This window comes from Panthera leo, chromosome E2 (genome assembly GCF_018350215.1).
Source record: "Panthera leo isolate Ple1 chromosome E2, P.leo_Ple1_pat1.1, whole genome shotgun sequence".
Taxonomy (NCBI): Eukaryota; Metazoa; Chordata; class Mammalia; order Carnivora; family Felidae; genus Panthera; species Panthera leo.
The window spans coordinates 19,892,027-19,912,553 of record NC_056693.1 but is presented as its reverse complement, the minus strand read 5'-3'; the positions used below and the strand labels follow the sequence as shown (position 1 = coordinate 19,912,553).

The window sequence follows — 20,527 nt, the reverse complement described above, 5'->3', positions numbered from 1 at the left end:
TGGTCTCACGGTTCGTGAGTTCGAGCCCCGCATCAGGCTCCACCCTGACAGTGCAGAGCCTGTTTGGGAGTCTCTCTCTCTCCCTCTCTCTCTCTGTTCCTCCCCTGCTGGCACTCTCTCTCTCTCAAAATAAATAAATAAACTTAAAAAGAAAAGTACAGAAGAAGCTGTTAGGTGGTGGTGGAGGGGGGGGGGGGGTCTTGTCTCCCTCCGGGAGGGCAGAGTTAAGGCTGGCTTGGGTTCTGAGGATTGAATAGGAGTTTTCCCAGAGCGGGGGCATTCAGATAATGGCTAGTGTTTCTCTTTGTGTCAGGCACTGTTGTAAGTGACTTGCAGGTTTGAACACTTTTAGTTCTTACTGTGACCTCGTGACGTAGGGACTGTCGTGCCCCTATTTATAGGTAAGGAAGCCAAGGCTCATAAAAATGAAGAAGCTTCTTACACGGGGAGTGAGTTGGGAAGCCAGATTGAATCCTCTACGGGTCAGTTCCAGAGTCTCTGTGCCTAACCATGCCACTTTTCCTGCTTGTGGGATGGTTTGGGTGACTTTCGCTGGGACCAGAATGATCTGGGTCAGGACTATTCCATTTTGCAGTAAACACCACTAAACCACAATACAAGGGCATTATTTTCTCTTTCTCATTATTCTCCTCCAGTTTTTCTCATTTGATTGAAGAGAAAGCCTCAGGGTTTTTTTTTTCTTTTTTTTAAGTTTACTTATTTATTTTGAGAGAGACAGAGAGAGCGGGGGAGGGGCAGAGAGAGAGAGAGAGAATCCCCAAAAAAGAAATTCTCAAGTTTTTTTGAAAACATGTATTTATTGTTTTTCAGAGAGAGACAGACCGTGAGCCGGGGAGGGACAGAGAGAGAGGGAGACAGTAGAATCGAAAGCAGGCTCCAGCCTCTGAGTGGTCAGTACGGAGCCTGACGCGGGGCTCAAACCCACGAAGCATGAGATCGCGACCTGAGCCGAGGTCGGATGATTAACCACCTGAGCCACCCAGGCATCTGAAAGTCTCAGTTCTGATGCTAGTGTGCCTTGAATCCTCTGGACTACTTCCTAAATCTCCCTGGTAGAGATTAGCACACACACACAGACAAATGGACCGACAGAAAGACAGACAGAAAAAACAGAGGGGTGCCTGGGGTGTGCAGTCCGTTAAGCATCTGTCTCCTGATCCCAGTTCAGGTCATGATCTCACCGGTCGTGGGATCGAGGCTCGTGTTGGGCTCAGTGAGCGAGGAGCCTGCTTGGGATTCTCCCCCTCTCTCTCTGCCCCTCCCCTCCTCGAGTCTCTCTCTCTCTCTCTCAAAATAAGTAAATAAAACTTAAAAAAAAAGGAGAGAGAGAGAGGCAACAAAATATACAATGTTGCTTGTATTTATGATGATCCATTTACAGCTAGAGACTGGATTTACAAAATTTCTTTTTGAAGTAGAAATATTGAAATAGAATAAAATGAGCCGATTTAAATGTGGCCATTAAGTCCATAATAAAGGTTTGCTGCTCATAGCACTGCACTGGTCGTCCTGTGTCCCCTGGGGGGGGGGGTGTCCTAGTGTCCCCTGTCCTAGTGTCCCCTGTGTGTGTGGGGGGGGGGTCCTAGGAGCTCTAACAGAGACAAGTGGCCTCACTAGGAGCCACCTGGAGCCCCTCAGTGGGCTGCTGTCCCACGCAGCTGTCAGCCCAGAGCCCGACGCGGGGCTTGAACTCGCAGACCGCGAGATCGTGATCTGAGCTGAAGTTGGAAGCGAGCTTGGACTCCCTTCCCCTCTAACCCACTTTGACCCACTCCTGCGGGTGGGAGGGCTTGTCCCGATGGCTTTCCTCATCCGTCCAGCCTTGGCTTTCCCGGGTCTGCGCGTGTGCTTCTGGTCTCACACTCTTCCAGCCTGCCACTCTTATCCCTGGGGCAGCAACAAGGTTAAAGAACAAACCTTATCTGTTAACCCACCTCGGGGCTCTGCGGTGCTTTGCGCCATTAATAATTTAGTGAGGTGGACTGAATTGGATTGATTCTCCTCCAAATCAATACACAAATGATTATTGTTTCAGGGCAATTCTGAGTGCTTCAGCAAGGCCGAGGGGAGCTTTTTGATTGAAAATTGGAGCGGCACTCATCATTCAAAATTACTGTGGAGAGGGTCATGTAAACCAAGGGGTGACCTGGTGCTAACATTTTTATTGCAATAAAAGTCTTTTTTTTTTTTTTTTTTTTTTTTTGGAGTGGTGCTTTTACGACATACTTACCATCACTGTTCCAGACCTTTAATTTTAAAATTACTGCTCAGTACTGAAGGCGAAATGATTTTACTGCCGCTGGTCTATTAAAGTTGTAAGAATCAGCAAGGACTCAGAGAGCGTGGCTGGATGTGCATGGCCGCACCAAGCCCATCACCACGGGTGTGCCTGTAGATGTGGTGTGCCTGAATTTTGCCAGATTATCTTTAGTATTTTTTTTTTTCACTCTGGTAGAATATGCATAACACAAAATTTACCATTGAACACAGGTTTTTTTTTAACTTTTTTTTTTTTTTTAATTTTTGAGACAGAGAGAGAGCATGAACGGGGGAGGGGCAGAGAGAGAGGGAGACACAGAATCGGAAGCAGGCTCTGGGCTCTGAGCTGTCAGCCCAGAGCCCGATGCGGGGCTTGAACTCGCAGACCGCGAGATCGTGATCTGAGCTGAAGTCGGACGCTTAACCGACTGAGCCACCCAGGCACCCCTAAACACAGTTTTTTTAAAATGTTTCTTTATTTTTGCAAGAGCATGAGTGGGGGAGGAAGGGGACAGAGGATCTGAAGCGGGCTCTGCGCTGACAGCCCGATCAGGTGCTCGAACTCACCAACCGTGAGATCATAACCTGAGCCACAGTTGGACGCTTAACCAACCGAGCCACCCAGGCGCCCCACGAAACTCACCATTGGAACCACTTGCAACGTGTGGTTTCAGTGGCATTCAGGACACACTGTTGTGCAGCCTTCACGACTACCCATCGCCTGAAAAGGAAATTCTCGTACCCGTTAAACAGTAACCCCCCCATCTTCCCCCCCACTGCCCCCACCCCAGCCCCTGGCAGCCACCATTCGACCTCCTGTCTCTACGAATCTGACTATTCTAGGCACCTCCTGTAAGTGGGATCATGCTGTGTCTGTCCTTTTACGACCGGTTACTTCGCTTAACACAATGTCCTCACGGTTCATCCCTGCTGTGGCACGTGTGCGAATGTCCTTCCTTTTTAAGGCTGACTGATATTCCGTTGTGAGGATACACCGGGTTGTGCGTCTCCGGGGCTCTGTCAACGGACGCTTGCGTTGCCTCCACCCTTGGGTCACTGCGCATAACGCTGCTGTAAACATGAGCGGGCGAGTATCTCCTGGAACTCCTGCTTTCAGTTCTTCCGGGTGCAGACTCAAGAGCGGAATTGCTGGGTCCTTACATTCCCATGAGCAGCGTGCATGGGTTCTAATGCCTAGTTATTTTCCTTCCTTCCTTTCTTCCCTCCCTCCTTCCTTCCTTCCTTCGTTCCTCCCTTCCTTCCTTCGCTCTCTCTCTCTCCCTTCCTTCCTGGCTTTCCTTCTCTCTCTCTTTCTTTCCTTCTTTCTTTCTTCCTCATAATAGCCATCCTAATGGATGCAAAGTGGTATCTCATTGTGGTTTTTGATATTTTTAGTATTTTAAAATCAAATAAACCATAACTCTCTTTCTCTAAAGCTATTTTTTTCCTCTTACCTCCTTTCTTGTCCTCCCGTCACCCTATTCCAAAAGTTGTACATTAGCTGCCATTCGGAAGTCCCTCAGACACAGGTTTCATGCTACTTTCTACATGACATTGTAGATTGTAAATGGCTATTTTAAAATGTCATTTGAGAGGTGCCCGGGTGGCTCATTTGGTTGAGCATCCGACTCTTGATTTAGGCTCAGGTCATGGTCTCACGGTCGTGGGATCCAGTCCTGTGTTGGGCTCTGCTCTGAGCGTGGAGCCTCCTTGGGATACTCTCTCTCTCTCTCTCTCTGCTCCTCCCCCATTCTCTCTCTCTCAAAATAAACTTGAAAAAATAAAATCAAATGTCATTTGAGCAACTTGGATTTTAATGTGTATGGGACAAAAATACCCATTTAGGAGACACTGTCCTGTGAGGCTCCTCTGGGGTCCCAGAAGGGGTCTTAGAAATCGCCCAAGGACAGTTTCTGTTCAAGAAGAGACTGACTCAAATATAGACACAACCGTCTTATCACCTGAGTGAGGAGCTGGCCTGGGGAGCTTGAGTGCTTTTCTCCAGGGGAGACCGGAAGCCTGGCGGCCAGTCAGCAGGTCCACATGGTGGAGGGGCTGCACACAGGGAGAGAACCTCTCTCCAAATGCTCTCTGGCGCTGCGTCTTGGCTGTCCTCCTGGCAGGTTGAAGGAAGAGTAGAAACTAGCTCTGGGGCAAAGTGGACATGCTCCGAGGCCAGGACAAGTCGGGTGGAGGTAGGGGTGCTTGGAGAGGCTGATTCACAGGATCATGAACCTCAGGTTAAAAAGTCTGAGGCCTGTGCTGGAGCGTTTTCTGCAGGGGGCATGATCCACTTTGCATGATAAAAATGTGAGCTGTTGATTGGGAGTCAGGGGACCACGTAGGAGGCTTCTGCAGAGATCTTAGAGAGAGGAGATGGTGGCTGGGACCAGGAAGGAGCCGTGGTGATGGAGAGAAGTGGCAGACGTGAGACACGAGGTAGGGACTAGCTATCCAGACTCATTGATGGATTGGTGTGGAGGGACTGGGGTAGGGATCATTGACTCCGTAAATGATGTGACCGTGAGCTGAGCAGGGCCCAAGGGGAAGGTGCTGACTGTAGAGTGAGAAGTGTCTGGTTGAGAGTGCAGTTTGGACAAAGAAGCGTTTTCCCTTCTGGAAGGCACCTGCAGGAGGACTGGACTAGGTGGTCATAAGACTGTTTTAGTTTTACTCGCCAAAGTCACATTTGGCCTTTGATCCCCAAGTAAATTCTAACTGTCTGAAGTCAAGAAAGACAATGACCATCTGACCTGGCAACCAGTTGGAAAAGAGCGGGCTTGAATTTGCATCTGCTGGTAAGTGATGGAGGACGACATGGGACTCTCCGGCAGCGGTGGCTGCCTCCTCGTCCCGCAGAGGCCCTGGGGCATGTGGCTGGTGAATGAGCATCGGCGGTGACCCCTTTGTTCTGGGCAGGGGTTTATGTGAGACAACTCCGTGCCCCTTCCCCCTCCTCACTCCGGGAATAGATGGCTGAAGGCCTCAGTGGCCCACAGTCCACATCTCATGAAACACATGTGAGTGACAGCAGCTTTGCTTCCTCCTGACTAGGAAGGCCAGCTTCCCGCCAGGAGGACCCAGAGCCCCCGCCTGTGCCCCTCCATCCGGGCCTCCCTCATCTGCCCCAGCCGGGGTGCAAGTTCTTGGGGGGGGGGTCTATTGCTGCCATCACCATCTTTCCAACACTAAATTCTCGATTAGTTGGAAGATTTGGGGTTGTGATAGACAGAAAGCCCCTGGTTACAACTAACTGATGCTGGGGCTGATGCAGGATATCTGTCAACAAGTTACAGGATCTTTGAGCCAGGGTGTTGAGTCCTGCAACAGAGACTGGACTGCCAGGAGCCATTTCAGAAGTGCTTAGATGGGTTCCCGGAGAGGACTGGGCCAGGGCTACATTGGGGAACCCTAGCGAGGCCTCTGCCCTGGGTGCAGCCTCTGGAGGGCACTAAACTGGAAATGGCGTGTCAGGTAGCTAAGATCTCAATATGGGTAAGGAGTAGCTTTGTGCCAAAAATTTCGTTAATCAAGATAAACCATGTCTTTAAAAGTTTTTTTTTTTTCAAAAAAATAAACGCAGGGGCGCCTGGGTGGCTCAGTCGGCTGAACAACTGACTCTTGATTTGGGATCAGGTCATGACCCCAGGGTCATGGGATCAAACGCCCGGTTGGGCTCTGTGCTGAGGGTGGAGCCTACTTGGGATTCTCTCTCCCTCTGCCCCTTTCTCTCTCCCCCCCCCCCACTCTCTCTTTAAAATAAAAAAAAAAAAAAATTTTTAATGCAAAAAAATCTATGATGAACAAAACATCAACAGTTTAAATGCAGAGAGGTGGTGGTTTTTTGTGATCCTGCACTCTTGTGCAATGGAAGCCGTTTCCAACCAGCCCAAAGTTCCCAGGTAGCTGTGCTGTCCCCTGCTATGTGGCTTTATGAGGGTTGATAATGGGGTGTGGACAGATTGGGCAACTTGGGACTTTCTATATAGTCATGTTTTGTGATTGTAGAGCTTTTATTAACCTTTCCACTCAGTTTAAAAGATGGGAGCATATTTTGATACATGTATACATTTTGATAAATGTATACAAGGACTCACATTTTTCCTTTTGCCTCAGGCTCCAATAGGACTCCCCATGGCCTTGGTCTCAACCCTGGATTCTTTTCACGGCTTGGAAAACATGTATCTAGAAAGCAATCCTCAAGTGGAAACAAAACTTTGGACCCTTCTTGTCAGTTCTCCAATTCTGTTGAATATTTTTGCCATGCATAAATGCCCATTACATGAGAAGTCAGCAGTCTGGGGAAATCGTGAAACCAAATTATCAGTAGGCTAGTGCTCTTTACCATAAATGAGTCATTTATCTTGTTATTTGATTCTTAAATCGTTTACTCTGTCTCTCAAGAAGTCTGCTTTGGAAAAATCACCAAAGGAATTAGAAGAGAGAAAACACACACACACACACACACACACACACACACACACACACAGTTGACCTGCACAGTGAAAGTGGGTCTACAACTTTCACTAATACAGTATCAGTTTCTCTTTACCTTCTCTCCAAAAAAAGGAGAATATCAGGAGGAGTGGTGGTAATTGAAGAGGGGTCCTGAACCTCAGCTCAGGGCAGGCATGGAGCCCCATACCAAACCTCCATGTCAGGACCTCTGATTTCACATTAGTCTCAAGAAAGGGTGGCTGACCCTGCCTGACCGTAAATGGCCTCCTCCACTCTTCTCCCTGTCTCTCCCGGGTTTCTGCCTCTTCAGGACCAGCCCGTTGGTTGACACCACTCCCAGCCCCAAGCCTGAGAAGCAAGCCTCCTTTCCATTCCCCAGGGCCTTGACCGGCTGATTAGGTGGTCTCGGGGTCCCCGGAAGGAAGGGGTGGTTTTCCAGAGGCCTGCTTGCTAGATGTTCCGCAGTATCTCTTCCCATGCCTTGCTCTGCACGGAAGGATTCATTGTAGGGACATGCCAGGGCCAGGTGGGCTATAGCAAACGAGGTGGCAGGTCAGAGGGGCAGGAACAGGGATACCTCACCGGGCAGACGGGCCTTAGCCCTGCGCCACCTCGCGCGGTCCTGCCCTCAGGTGCCCTCCCCTCCCCTGCAAGCGGCCCCGCGGGCTCCGGGAGGGACCAGTTCGTGGGCCCCAAGAGCGGGCCAGGCCAGAGCCGACGGGGCCCTGGCTCGAGGGCGGGGGGCGCCGACTGGCCGGGTCGGCCGCGCGGAGCTGTCCAGCACCGAGGCGGGGCGCGCGCCCCCGGCCCGCCCCGCCGCCTCCCCCGCCCGGCCAGCGCCACTGCGGCTCGGCGGGCGCGTCACGTGGCTGGCGCGGCGCGGCCTCCGGGCTCGGAGCGGGCGAGGGGCCGGCCGCGAGGACCCACAGACCCACGGACGCACCAGCGACGGCACCCGGCCGCGTGGGCCGGGGGCGCCGGGGCCGGGTGGGCTGCGCGCCGCGGGGCATGGGCGCGCCGGGGGCCCCCGGGCACAGGCCGGCGGCGGCGCGGCGCCGGGGGCGCGGGGGCAGCGGCGGGCGGGGGTCCTCCCTGGCGGCCGCCGCTGAGCCCCCGCGGGGCCCGTGACGCCGCGGCCGATGTGGCCCCGCGCGCGCTGCGGGCCTGCACCGCCGCCTCACAAAGACGCTGCCGGAGCCGGAGCCGCCGCCCGCACCCGGCCGGCAGCCGCCGCGGGAGCCCGAGCCGGAGCCGGAGCCGCAGCCGGAGCCGGAGCCGCAGCCGGGGGGGCAGGAGGCGGCGCCCGCGGGCGGCCGGCCCCGGCATGGAGAAGCGGACGACCGCGGGGCCGGAGGGGGCGCCGGGCGCCCGGGCACAGCTCGCCGTCGTCTGCCTGGGTGAGTGGGCCGCGCAGGCCGGGTGGGTCCGCGCCCCCGCCTCGCAGCTCCGCGCCGCGCCCTGGGCGACCCCGGCCCGCGCCGCTCCCCCGGGCTCCGGCCGGGGCTTCCCGGACGCGCCCTGCGCGAGCAGACGGCCCCCTGGATCCCCGGCCTGCTGGGGTGTCAGGCCTGGGTGGGGGGCGACTCTGGCAGCCGAACCCCGGCTCCCGCCCGGCTCGGAACAGCGCGCGGATCCCGGGGCGCGGGGCGCCCGGGTGGTGCGGGCGGCCGGGGTTGGCAGGCAGCGGCTTTCCGCCCGGCCTGCCGGGGCTGGGGCCTCCGGAGCTGCGGACAAAGGCGAGGCGGGCGGGTCTGCGGCCGGTAGTCCCCAGAAGAAGGAACTGTTTCCTGCCGGGACTTGAGGCGGGGGCGGGTGCTAGCGGGAGCCGCGTTGAGGATGCCGGCGGGAGGCAGCTGGGAGAGTGACTCCTGTCTTCCCTTTGTGTCTCTTAGACCCAGCGGGGCAGGCCTGTTCAGCCCGAGTGGTGTGTCTGGGGAGGACCCGGGGACCTGTCCAGGCCTGGCACCTGAGGGGGGCGGGGAGGGACTCCTGCCCTGTCCGGGAGTTTTTCTGTCCACCTTTCCACCGCCCTGTGTGGGGGAGAGGGAAAGAAAGGAGTTAAATCCTCAACCCACATGGCTCCTTTATTTACCATGAGGAGGAGGGAGGCCATTATCTGAGCTTGGGGTCATCAGGGGACACCCTATGGTGTCACTAGTGAAGATTCTGTAAGCCCCGTAGGTTTGCTGAAGCTACTGAAATGACATAGTAAAAAAGAAACCTGTCAGCGTTCAGCTGCACCCTCCTCTGCCCTTCAATAATCAGGGAGCTCTGAGTCTTCTGGAAGGCCCCTTGCCTCAGCTGTGTGAATGGCTAAGGGCTGGGACCCCACCCCTCCAAAGCGCCCACTCCCCAGTCTGTTAGTACCATGTGCTCTCTGGACTCTGAGCTGCTGGGTGCTGGGCTTCCCCCAGGGAGCCCTCCCTGCCCAGATGTGGCATGGGCTCTGCCTAGCAGAGCCTGGGTGTTTTCAGAGGGGGCATCTATCTGCCCCTGCTTCCTCACCAGTTGGGGGCTGACCTGGGCAGAGATGCTCTCTGCCTCCCTTGGCATCCTTGATGTTGGGGGAAGGGGGCATCCTGAACCCCGGGAAGCTGAGTTTGCCCATATTCCCCTCTTGGTCCTATAACCCCCTTGCAGGAAAGCAGTAGGTGAAAGCAAAGGACCAAGGCCATGCAGGTGGATACTTGAGGGGGTAGGTGGCAGATTTCTTTGCCTCTCTTCTCAAGGTCAGCATGGCACAGTGAATGGACCTTGAATCCTGCTAACTGTGCATCCCTATAAAATGTGGTAATCAGAACTGCTTCTTCCTGCCCTGACTGCTGGTAGACCCCGTGGCTGGCAAGGCCCCTCAGAGGGAGGAAGCCCTTCCAAGTGGTAGGGGCCCCCTTGCAGGCAGAGCCCTTATCCAGGCTGAACCAGGGTGGTCCAGGCATGAATTCCCAAGCTGGACAGGGGAGACAGAAATACACCCCATCCTACAGGAGTTAGAATTCCCAGGCCTGGGGAGCAGCCAGAGTGCAGCCAACCTTGCACCCCACTCTCTTTGGCTGTGGGAGTGGGGGGTGGGTCCTGAGACCCTCTGTGGCCCTCCCCTCTGCCCACCTGGCAGGACCGGGTGGGAGTAGAAGTCTCTGTGGCAGCAGCACTCTGGGCCTTGCCCTGCGAGATGAAGAGAACCAGCCAGGGGTTTGGCCGTGTTGTCCTGTGCCCATCAAGGGCTGCTGTTGGCTCAGTGCAGGTGTCTGGGTCCCCAAGAGTCACTGCTCCCTACTGACTCCTCCCTGTATTTCCCACAGTGAACATCGTCCTCACTGGGCGGCTCAGCAGCGCAGTCCCTGCCTTAGGTGAGTAAGATGCTTCTCTCTTTCTTCCCTTCCTCCCTGTCCTTCTGGTTTAGTGACCTCTGAGGACAGGCCTTCAGGGCCTGTCCACCCCTGAGGTCAGCTGGCCTCTTTCAGCTTCAGTCCTTGTGCATTTTTTCTGCATCACAAAGGAGCCGTTTGGCCCTGGGCAAGCTTACACCTCCTCGAGTCTCAGTTTCTCTTTTTAAAATGGATGTGATAACAGGATCTACCTCAGAGCCTGCTTATTAGGGTCAATGGGCAAATGAGGCAAGGTGCTCAGCATGGCAATGACACATGGTGGCTTAATGCCACTAGCAAACTGTCACAGGTCCAGTAGAATCGACAGATTGTGCTTCCTGTAGACTGTGGGGTTCCCTGAGGCCACAAGGCACCATGAGATGCTTGCCTGTTTTAAAATTATACCTGGGATTGAATTTATAAAGGTATGAATGGGTGATGGCACAGAGAGGCCAATGCCATTGACAGACAAGTTTGTTACCTATGTGTCTTGAGAGGGGGGAAGTCAAGGCAGGGAAGGGGAAACAACTCAGAATGGGCTAGTTTGAATGACTCTGGCAGGCTTGAGGCTACAGGGGTGGGGTCCAGTTGCCGGGTACCTGGTGCCAGGATCACCCAGAGCCGGGAAAATACTGACTTGGTTGTGAGTTAGAAAAGTAGGTGGCTCAGCCTGGGTTCAGCTGGTCTGTCTGGGCAAGACCAGCTTCAGGCCAGCTGGTGTGCAGGAGAGAGATGAACACTTTGGCTGATGTTTTGGCCCTGGGATCGGTGGTTGCCAAGTAGACCTACCGAACCCAAGACACATGGTCAGAACTGCTCCTCCCTGCCTCCTCCTGTCTGATGGGTCCAGCCATCCACAGGCCATCTTTGTGCTCTGGCCCAATGCCAGGGCCAGCAAAGACTGTCAGGAGCAGGAGGGGAGACTGAGGCCATCAGGGTGTTTGCTCTTTGCTGAGGGGCTGCTGCGGGGAAGCCCAGGCCCTCAGGGCCCTGGGGCCACCAGGGGGCATCTGAGGAGGGCCTTAGGGAGCTGGGGAGAATGTGTGGTCTCCAACGTGGGGGGTCGGTGACTCATTTGCTGTCTGCAGGGCTGCATAGTGGTTTGGAGGCACCTGGGACTTCTCGTTCTGCTCAGTGCCTCGTAGCAGAAAGCCACTGAGGCTGGCTCAGGGAGAGGGATCTCTGCTGGCCAGGGTCACTGGGATGGGGAGGCCCAGGGCCCACAGAGGCTGCTTTCAGAGGCCCATCTCTCAGATGTGGCTCCTCAGGCTCCCTCCTGGTTCCCCCTGCACATCACCTCCTGCTCCCTGCTGTCTGGCCTCCTCTGCTGACACAGCTGGCCTGGGGCCCTGCCTTACTCAGCACCGAGCCAGCCCCAGTGCTGCCTGGTGTCCTGGCCCTCACCGCTAACTGCCCAGTCTCCCCATCCCAATTTTCCAGAGGAGGCTGACTGGCCCTGCCGGGGTCAGGGGTCTATGACCACGGTAGAGAGTGGGAGGGAGGGGGGGAGGGGGGCCGGGTCTTACAGACTGTGAGCCCCAGGTGAGGCCTTCTGCTGCTATGGTGGGTGGGCCTGTGACCTCCAACACATCTGCCACATGCCCGTGCCCCAGGTTTAGAACAGTGTTGCTATAGGGACAAGGTTCCCTCGTAGTGCCAGGGAGACAAAGACAGCCATCCAGGTCTGCACATTTGGTTGTTTTTAGCCAGGGTCCACATTGTTCTCAGCAGGCCCTCATTCCCCAGTTTCAGGGGCTGCGGTTCGCATCAGGGCGCCTATGCGTGGCGCCCTGGGAGCCTGACTGTGTGGTGGCCTAGGTGGCCACAGGTGGCAGTCTGGGGCCCTAGCTCTCCTGGAGTCTAGCTCTGTCCCGCTAGCATTGCTAAGAGCATTGGAGAGCAGCTTCTGGCTGCCTGAGGTGACCACCCAGACACCCCTGAGGGCCCAGCTGGACTGCCTGGAAACCTCACGGGTGTTGGCCTCTCAGCCCCTGTCCTGCCGCAGGTCGTCACCTCCCGCACCCCGGACTCTGGGCTAGGCCGTGTGGCTGCCGTGGCGCCAGCTTCCTGACCTGGACAGCGTGTCCGGGCTGCCTTCCACTCCCCTGGCAGCTTCCCCGAGCACCGGGGTGGGGCCCCCAGCTCTCTGCTGTGCAGTTAGAGCAGGCAGGTTGTCTGGAGTATTGATTGCCTCTGGAAACCAGATCCGCAAATTGTGCTCTATCGGGCCTTGCTCATGCTTCCTCAAGAGCATTTCATGACTCTTTGGACCGGGAAAGAAGGACGCTCGCTGGTCTGAAAGTGCTCATTCATCCCTTGCCCCCCTGAGCAGGGCCACCCGGGCCTGAGGGCCGAGCGCTCTTCTGCCGGAGTGAACACGGGTCACCTCCATTTAAAGCTCAGACAGGCCTCTCTGCCCCCTGACACCGCACACCCTCTATCCTGCAAACGTACGGTCCTCCTAGCACCTGTCACTACCTGCCCATCATCACACACTCTGTGGGATCCTCACCCCCCCGCAGGGCGTACCCCCACTCACCGCATCACATGAATATCTGCCTAGAGGCTGCCACTTTCCTAGAATTTCCCGACTACCTCTGAGACAAGCAGCACCCATGGGCTCCATTTTACTGATGGACAAGGTGAGGCCTAGGGTTGAATGGAGTGCCTGGCAATGTGGGCCCTGGAACTGGATTTGTGAGGCCTTTCCCCCACCTGTGCCTGGGTCCCGGGGTGACTTGTTGGGGTGGGAGTGAGGCTGCCATCATGCAGAGGCCTGGAGTTGGTTGTCTGAGCTGGTGGCAGCCTCCAGGCTCACGGCCAAGCAGCGTCCAGTCAGGAGGCCCTGACCAGAGCTCACAGCTCCCTCTCTTTGGCTCCACGTTCACTGTGAGTGGGCCAGGCTGATGGCTGCAGAGGACATGAGCTCTGTGCCCCCACTTTGGAGAAGAGCAAACCGAGTGCTTTCGCTGCCGCCTAGGTGGGAATTTCTGGGAAGCCTTGGGGAGTGCTCAGGGGTAAGGCTGTGTGGGGGACATGCTGTCAGGGGCTTTGTTGAGAGGTAGGGCTGGGCTGGCTGCTGCCTCGTCACCTGCTCCTGACTTGACTGGTGGTTCCAGAGACAGGCTGCCTGACTCTGGAAAGGAGGATAGACGTAGGTCAGGAAGAAGATTCTGGCTGAGGCAGGTGATGCCTGTAGAAGATGCACGGGCCTGGCTTTCTGCAACCACTGTGGGTGAGGACCCTGGCCTGAGTGTTTTGTCCCTGAGGAAGGCCTCCAGGCCAGGGTAGGTACAGAGTAGGCCCTGCTTTGCTCCAGGCCCTGTCCCAGGGGCTGAGGGTCAAGGCAACAAAGGGTGGTTCCCACCCTGGCTGACGGAGTCTCCTGACTTCTCGTTAATCATGTCCTTTAGAGATTTGAGCCAGCCATACTAGGCTCTCCCTGCCTGTGAATCTCTTGTCCAGCACCATCCAGGAGGAGAAGCTTCTTCTGGTTTCATAGCCTCACACCTCCCAGGCCCCCTGGTCAGCACCCAGGGTCTCGGGGGGGGGGGGGCTCATTTGTCAGAGGGAAGGGGCCCTTGTCCTTCCCCTCCTGGGTGCTCTACCTATTAATCTACCTATTAAGCAGGTGCAATAATGCTCCTGCTTAGTAGGTAAGAAATCTGAGGGTCAGGAAGGCTGGCCTTCCGGGCCACAGGTGAGTGCCAAGCAGAGACAATGGCAATGACACATGGTGTCATGTGTCTGGCTGGTGCCTTGGTGACCAGGGACTGGTCTGGCTGGTGCCTTGGTGACCAGGGACTATTGGCGCTCTGACGGCAGCCCAAGGGTGCCCAGCCGTGTTTTAGGGTTAAGTGTGGTGTTTCTCTTCTAGTCCTTTGATGCTTTTGTGAGCTGTCTGTGGGGGTTTCCACTTCCCTGTTAGTCAGAGTATCAGATGACCTGGACCTCCAGGTCACAGTCCTATGAGCACGGGAGGCGGCTGGAGGCTTCCACTCTCCTTTCTGCAGCCGTGCAGTTTGGGGTCCCAAAGAGTCTTGTTAAGAGCCAGCAGAGAGACCCTGGTTTCTAGGGCGACAGTGGAAGGTGCCAGGCAGTGGGAGAGTGAGGAGGTGGTGTTACTGACCTCAGTGTCTCCATCTGTATAATGGGCCCTGCCTTTGCCACAGGTTTTTGTGAGGATCAGATGAGGTGGTGTGGTGGAGGGCTGCAGGGGCTGGGAGGGGTGGGTGTGGCCAAGTGCAGGGACCTGGCCTGACACCGGGGTCAGCTCTGCAGTCTTCAGGCTAGGCAGGCTCAGCTGGAAGCAGAGGCATGGATAATGAAGAGGGTGAAGTGAGGCTGGCAGGGCTGGGCGTGGTGACACTGCTTCATCATACTGGCTGGAATGATAACCCGCACTTGTCCCTGGCGCGTGGGTTCACGGATGGCAGTGAGAGGCCGATCCTACCAGGGGACCAGGGTCGAGTCTGACTCCGCCACCTACTGCTGTGTGGCCACAGGAAGGTCACTTATCCTCTCTGAGCCTGTCTCCTTGTCCGGTTATGACATCTACCTCCAGTGGCTTCCCACTTACGCTCAGGATGAAACCCCAGTGCCACACAAGGTGGGAGCAGACTCAGCCTGTGTTTCCAGCCACATCTGGACACTGGCCTCCCTGCAGGCCTGTGTTATGATCTTTACTCCACCCAGAGATCAGCATGTCTGTTCTCCCGGCAGCCTCCATGGGGCAGGGCTTTTGACTGTCTTACTCAGCACACCTAGTACTTGTGCCGGGCACTTAGTAGCTACTCAGTAAATATGTGCTGGGTGAGCAAAGCCCCTCCCTTCCCAGGGCTGAGGCCTGTATTTATACCTGTACCAGGGAGGGCAGGCAGGGAACCACAGCAGGACTGTCCACGCAGGCTGCACCCCGGAGGTGCCAAGGGGACTGCCGGTGGGTTCATTCACAGCCCTGCCGGGAGTGGGGAATGAGACCTACACTCTGGTGCACGGGGCAGGGTTGGGAGCTGAGGCTGCCCCGAGTCCTTGTGGGTCCTTGGCCCTCCATACGGAATTCCAGTGAAGTCTTGAGGTTGGCCTTGCCCTGGCCATGGCTACCCTCATCTGACTTGATCCCACCCTGGGGCAGGCCTGTGCTCAAACCATGGGGGGGATCAAGTGGGCCTCCCACCTCACCTCCCACCCAAACGGGAGGACAGCACTTCTCAGCCCCTTCTCCCGACAGCTGCCTGCAGCGGAAAGCTAGAACAGCACACGGAACGGCGCGGTGTCATCTACAGCCCAGCCTGGCCCCTCAACTACCCGCCGGGCACCAACTGCAGCTGGTACATCCAGGGTGACCGTGGGGATATGATCACCATCAGGTAAGGGGACCTAGGGCATCAGAGGGAGACTCCGTGGGCCTTACACAGGCTGAGTGAGTGTGTATGTGAAAGAGTGTGTGGGTGTGTGACGGTACATGCACGTGAGTGCATGTATGAACAGGTGTAGAGGGCATGTATGAGAGCACGTGTGAATGCGTGCATGTGAGTGAGCACATGTATGAACAGGTACAGAGGGCAGCTGTGAGCAGATATGTGTGTAAGTTCATGTGTGTGGGTGCGTGTGAGCATGTGAGCGTGCCCCGGGCTCTGTGGGTCCCTGCAGCTGGTTGCCTCTCCTGCTGGACTTCTGCGAGAGCCTCTCTCATGAGGAGTGGGGGCTGTCAATCACCTCAGCCCGGCCAGGGAGAGAAGCCCTGGGGACTGGTTGGCGTGGTCCAGCTGTCCCTGAGGTGGCAGAAGTGTCCTGCAGGTGGCTTGAGGCCAGGCTGGCATGGAGCCTAGAGCAGGGTTTTTCCCCCGGGGTCTGGGGGCAGTCTCGGCAGGAGAGGGAGCCAGGCAGGAGCCCGGTGCTGTAGCTGCAGGGATGTGCAGAGGGTGCTGGGATGAGGTGGCTAGACAGTGGAACTGAGGCTGGAACCCCTGGCCTGGGGTGGCCATGGGGTGTCTGGCTGAGGTGTCACTCTCCTACATGCCAAAGCCCAGCAGGCCCGGGTACTCCCTAGCTCCAAAGCACAGGGATGTGATGCACACGATGGGGGTCTCTCCTGGTGGTCCTGCCAGTTTCCCTGTGGCCGCAGGGCCGTGGCTCTCAGGCACTCTTTCTTCAAAGACTCCACCCTTACTGGCCACTTCTAGGGTACTCCCTGGCCCTGTGGCCTGCCTGCCCTACAGCCTGGGTGGGAGGCCAGCTCCAGCATTTCTCCCCAGGAGACAAGCTGTCACCCAGATGTAGGCTAGGCCAGCCCTGTGTGCGTGTGCCCCCTCACTGGATAAGCCTGTGAGTTTGTGCTAGGTCTGTCCCAGCAGACCCAGTGTGGGAGGGATCTGGACTCTTGGGTCTTGCCCTTGAAGAGACAGTGTCAGGGGAAGGAACTGACTCCCCCTCCACTTTGGCTTTGGGGTGGGCACTGTGTGTGCGGATGGAGGGCAGAAAGGTGAGGCCCTCCCAGAGCCTCAATGGGGATGTCCACGGTTGTTCTGATTCTTCATGCAGCCACCCTCAGGCCCCTGGATGGTGGCTGGGGTCCCACTAAGAGGCCCGGCGTGAAGGAGTAGAGGGACCAGTGTGGCTGGCCACCCTTGCCGTAAGCTCAGGTCTGTGGGCTCCCTGCCTGCCCGCCCACACCCGTGGTCCTTCTTCCTCTCTGCCCGGCAGCTTCCGCAACTTTGACGTGGAGGAGTCCCACCAGTGCTCCCTGGACTGGCTCATGCTGGGCCCAGCAGCCCCGCCCCGCCAGGAGGCCTTCCGGCTCTGTGGCTCTGCCATCCCGCCTGCCTTCATCTCTGCCCGGGACCACGTGTGGATCTTCTTCCACTCTGACGCCTCCAGCTCCGGCCAGGCCCAGGGCTTCCGTCTCTCGTACATCCGAGGTGATGCTGGCGGCACGGTGGGGCAGGGCACCACAGAGCCCGAGGGCTCCGAGGGCCCAGGCAGTGCCCTCTCTTGGCCCACTCCCTGCAGGGTCTTCCCCTCGAGTTCCCTGACCCCACTTCCTAGACTTGGCTAGAGTGAGTGGCTCACCCCTCACCCTTCGGTCAAGTCAGGGATGAGCCTGCTCTGGCATTTGAGGGGTCTCTGCACCTCGGGTGGCCATGGAGAGGCCCTGCCACCCCAGGACAGGGGAACCACCCTACCTGCTCCTGGCCCCCGGTCCCACGCTGGAGCGAGGCTCTGCTCTCCCCTGACTGCCCCCTTCCCCCATGCTCTTCACCCCACAGGGAAGCTGGGCCAGGCGTCCTGCCAGGCAGATGAGTTCCGCTGTGATAACGGCAAGTGCCTGCCCGGGCCGTGGCAATGCAACACTGTGGACGAGTGTGGCGACGGCTCTGACGAGGGCAACTGCTCGGCACCTGCCTCTGAGCCACCCGGCAGCCTGTGCCCGGGGGGCACCTTCCCCTGCAGCGGGGCGCGCTCCACGCGCTGCCTGCCGGCCGAGCGGCGCTGCGATGGCACGCAGGACTGCGGGGACGGCTCCGACGAGGCCGGCTGCCCCGACCTGGCGTGTGGCCGGCGGCTGGGCAGCTTCTACGGCTCCTTCGCCTCCCCGGACCTGTTTGGCGCAGCCCGTGGGCCCTCGGACCTTCACTGCACGTGGCTGGTGGACACGCAGGACCCGCGGCGCGTGCTGCTGCAGCTGGAACTGCGGCTGGGCTACGACGACTACGTGCAGGTGTACGAGGGCCTGGGCGAGCGCGGGGACCGCCTGCTGCAGACGCTGTCCTACCGCAGCAACCACCGGCCCGTGAGCCTGGAGGCTGCCCAGGGCCGCCTCACCGTGGCCTACCACGCCCGCGCCCGCAGCGCCGGCCACGGCTTCAACGCCACCTATCAGGTGAAGGGCTACTGCCTCCCGTGGGAGCAGCCGTGTGGGAGCAGCAGCGAGGGGGCCGCGGGGGACGCGGGCGAGCAGGGCTGCTTCTCGGAGCCGCAGCGCTGCGACGGCTGGTGGCACTGTGCCAGCGGCCGCGACGAGCAGGGCTGCCCCGCCTGCCCGCCCGACCAGTACCCCTGCGAGGGCGGCAGCGGCCTGTGCTACGCGCCCGCCGACCGCTGCAACAACCAGAAGAGCTGCCCCGACGGCGCCGACGAGAAGAACTGCTTCTCCTGCCAGCCCGGCACCTTCCACTGCGGCACCAACCTGTGCATCTTCGAGACGTGGCGCTGTGACGGCCAGGAGGACTGCCAGGACGGCAGCGACGAGCACGGCTGTCTGGCGGCGGTGCCGCGGAAGGTCATCACCGCCGCCCTCATCGGCAGCCTGGTGTGCGGCCTGCTGCTGGTCATCGCGCTGGGCTGCGCCTTCAAACTCTACTCGCTGCGCACGCAGGAGTACAGGTGGGCGGGGCCGCGCCGCCGCAGTGGGGAGGGGCGGGGCTCCCTGCTCCGCGCTCCACCGCGAGGACTGCATCCCCCGGCTCGGGCCGCGGCTGGTGGACTTCTGTGCGTCCTGGGAGGTCAGAGTGGAGGGCTGGGGACCCCGTGTATGTCGGAGGGAGAGTGCGGTCGTGGCCAGCCCCGCCATGCTGCCCTCCTGCCCGCGACTTTCAGGGCCTTCGAGACCCAGATGACGCGCCTGGAGGCTGAGTTTGTGCGGCGGGAGGCACCCCCGTCCTATGGGCAGCTCATCGCGCAGGGCCTCATTCCGCCCGTGGAGGACTTTCCCGTCTACAGTGCGTCCCAGGTGAGCGCCAGAGGGTGAGATCCCGCCCCGGGCGGGGCTCCTGCTTGGACCTCAGAGAACGCCCAGACCGGGAGACTTAGGGGCCAGGTCGGACACTGCATGGCCCAGGGGTCGAGGGAGGCGGAAGGTGAGGCCGGGGCAGGGTGATGTGGGGGGTCACCACGGACGGCCACGTTGGGGAGAACGAGTTGGTCTCTTGGGGTCGTGCTGACCTCTGCCCTCTCAGCCACCGCCCCACCCTCCAGGCCTCGGTGCTACAGAACCTTCGCACAGCCATGCGGAGACAGATGCGCAGGCACGCCTCCCGCCGAGGGCCCTCCCGCCGCCGCCTCGGCCGCCTCTGGAACCGGCTCTTTCACCGGCCGCGGGCACCGCGGGGACAGATCCCACTGCTGACCGCTGCGCGCACCTCACAGACGGTGCTGGGGGACGGGCTCCTCCAGCCTGCACCGGGGACCACCCCAGATCCCCCAGCACCCCTCACGGACACAGGCAGCCCTGTGGTGGCTGGGGATGGGCCCCCCAGTGTCCCAGGCCATGCAACAGAGGCGGGATCTGCTGTGCCACCCCCCTCCGGCCTGCGGGACCCAGAGTGCAGGCTGGGGGACAAGGACAGAAAGGCCTGCAGGGATTCTTTGGTGGACAGCCTGGCCCCTGCCGAAGCGCCTCGGGAGCCCTGCTCGGCCCAGGACCCTCACCCCCTGGCTCCCACTGCCAGTAGCACCCTGGGCCCCCACCCACCAGAGCCATTGGGTGTCTGCAGGAGTCCCCCACCACCCTGCTCCCCAACGTTGGAGGCCAGTGACGATGAGGCCCTGCTGGTCTGCTGACCTGCTGGACATGCTGGTGACCGCCACAGCCCCGCTTTGTAACCAGGGAATACACAGTCGTTTCTACCCTGCCTCCGCGTCCTTCTTTGTTGCAGAGAAGCCACCCAGAGGCCCAGCTAGCCTGCTGCATCGGCACCCCCAGCCCTGGTGGACACGGCGGGCCAGGGCTGTGGGGGTTTGAGTGAGGAGCGGGGTGGAGTGAGGAGCCCCTCTGCAGGCACCCTGGGGTCTCACTCTACCTCTTTCTCCATTCTGGGAATCCATTTCTGAAGAAGCAGGAGAGTTAGGGCAGGGCTCTCTGGAGTGATCTCTGTGGCTTCTTGCTTCATTCACCCTCTAGGGTGGCAGAGCTGTGCTGGACTGAGCAGGGTTATGGGTGCCACAGACCTAGTCCATGGCGGGGACCTCTGTCAGTGCTCAGCCCTCCCCGTCCTCCCAGCCATCCCTAGAGGAGCAGGCTAGGAGGCTGCTGGCCCCAGCCTCGTGCCTGTGGTGTCAGTACAGGCCCAGCCAGGCAGATGCCCTTTGCCCTCTGGCTGAGGGGTTAATCTCCTGGGCATGAGGGCAGGGCTGGGAATGTGGGCACAGGGTAGAGGAAGCCCATGGTCTCTTGCAGGCCTTGAAGCCCCTGGGAGATGCTGCTGGATGCTTTCTCAGGTGACAGTGGCCAAGCACCAACTGACAGTGGCTAAATCCATCCCATCCTGCCGCAGGCTCTCAGTTTCCCCTGTAAATCAGGGTGAGGCCATGGGCTCTGAAGTCCTGTCAGTCACTCCACAGAGATTTATGGGGCCGGGGGAAAGGCAGTTCCAGCAGAAACACCTGGACTGACCTCGGTGGTTGAGCCTAGAGCTGGCGTTGCG

General features: G+C 58.6%; 1 protein-coding gene across 1 annotated transcript; it reads left to right on the top strand.

The window, feature by feature from the left end:
- The first annotated feature begins 8,062 nt into the window (after positions 1-8,062).
- Positions 8,063-19,730, top strand: LRP3 (LDL receptor related protein 3). The gene is made up of 7 exons (XM_042920371.1): positions 8,063-8,135; positions 10,038-10,085; positions 15,334-15,472; positions 16,809-17,023; positions 17,372-18,488; positions 18,702-18,834; positions 19,080-19,730. Exons 1-7 carry the CDS (start codon positions 8,063-8,065, stop codon positions 19,662-19,664), a joined length of 2,310 nt encoding a protein of 769 aa, XP_042776305.1. The 3' UTR covers positions 19,665-19,730.
- The last annotated feature ends 797 nt before the right edge of the window (positions 19,731-20,527 follow it).

Bases quoted from the DNA above. Each gene is read 5' to 3' on its own strand.
- LRP3 (XM_042920371.1), top strand. From the start codon at position 8,063: ATGGAGAAGCGGACGACCGCGGGGCCGGAGGGGGCGCCGGGCGCCCGG. The intron at 17,024-17,371 runs GTGATGCTGGCG...TTCACCCCACAG, and splicing joins CCGTCTCTCGTACATCCGAG to GGAAGCTGGGCCAGGCGTCC. The intron at 18,489-18,701 runs GTGGGCGGGGCC...CGCGACTTTCAG, and splicing joins CTGCGCACGCAGGAGTACAG to GGCCTTCGAGACCCAGATGA.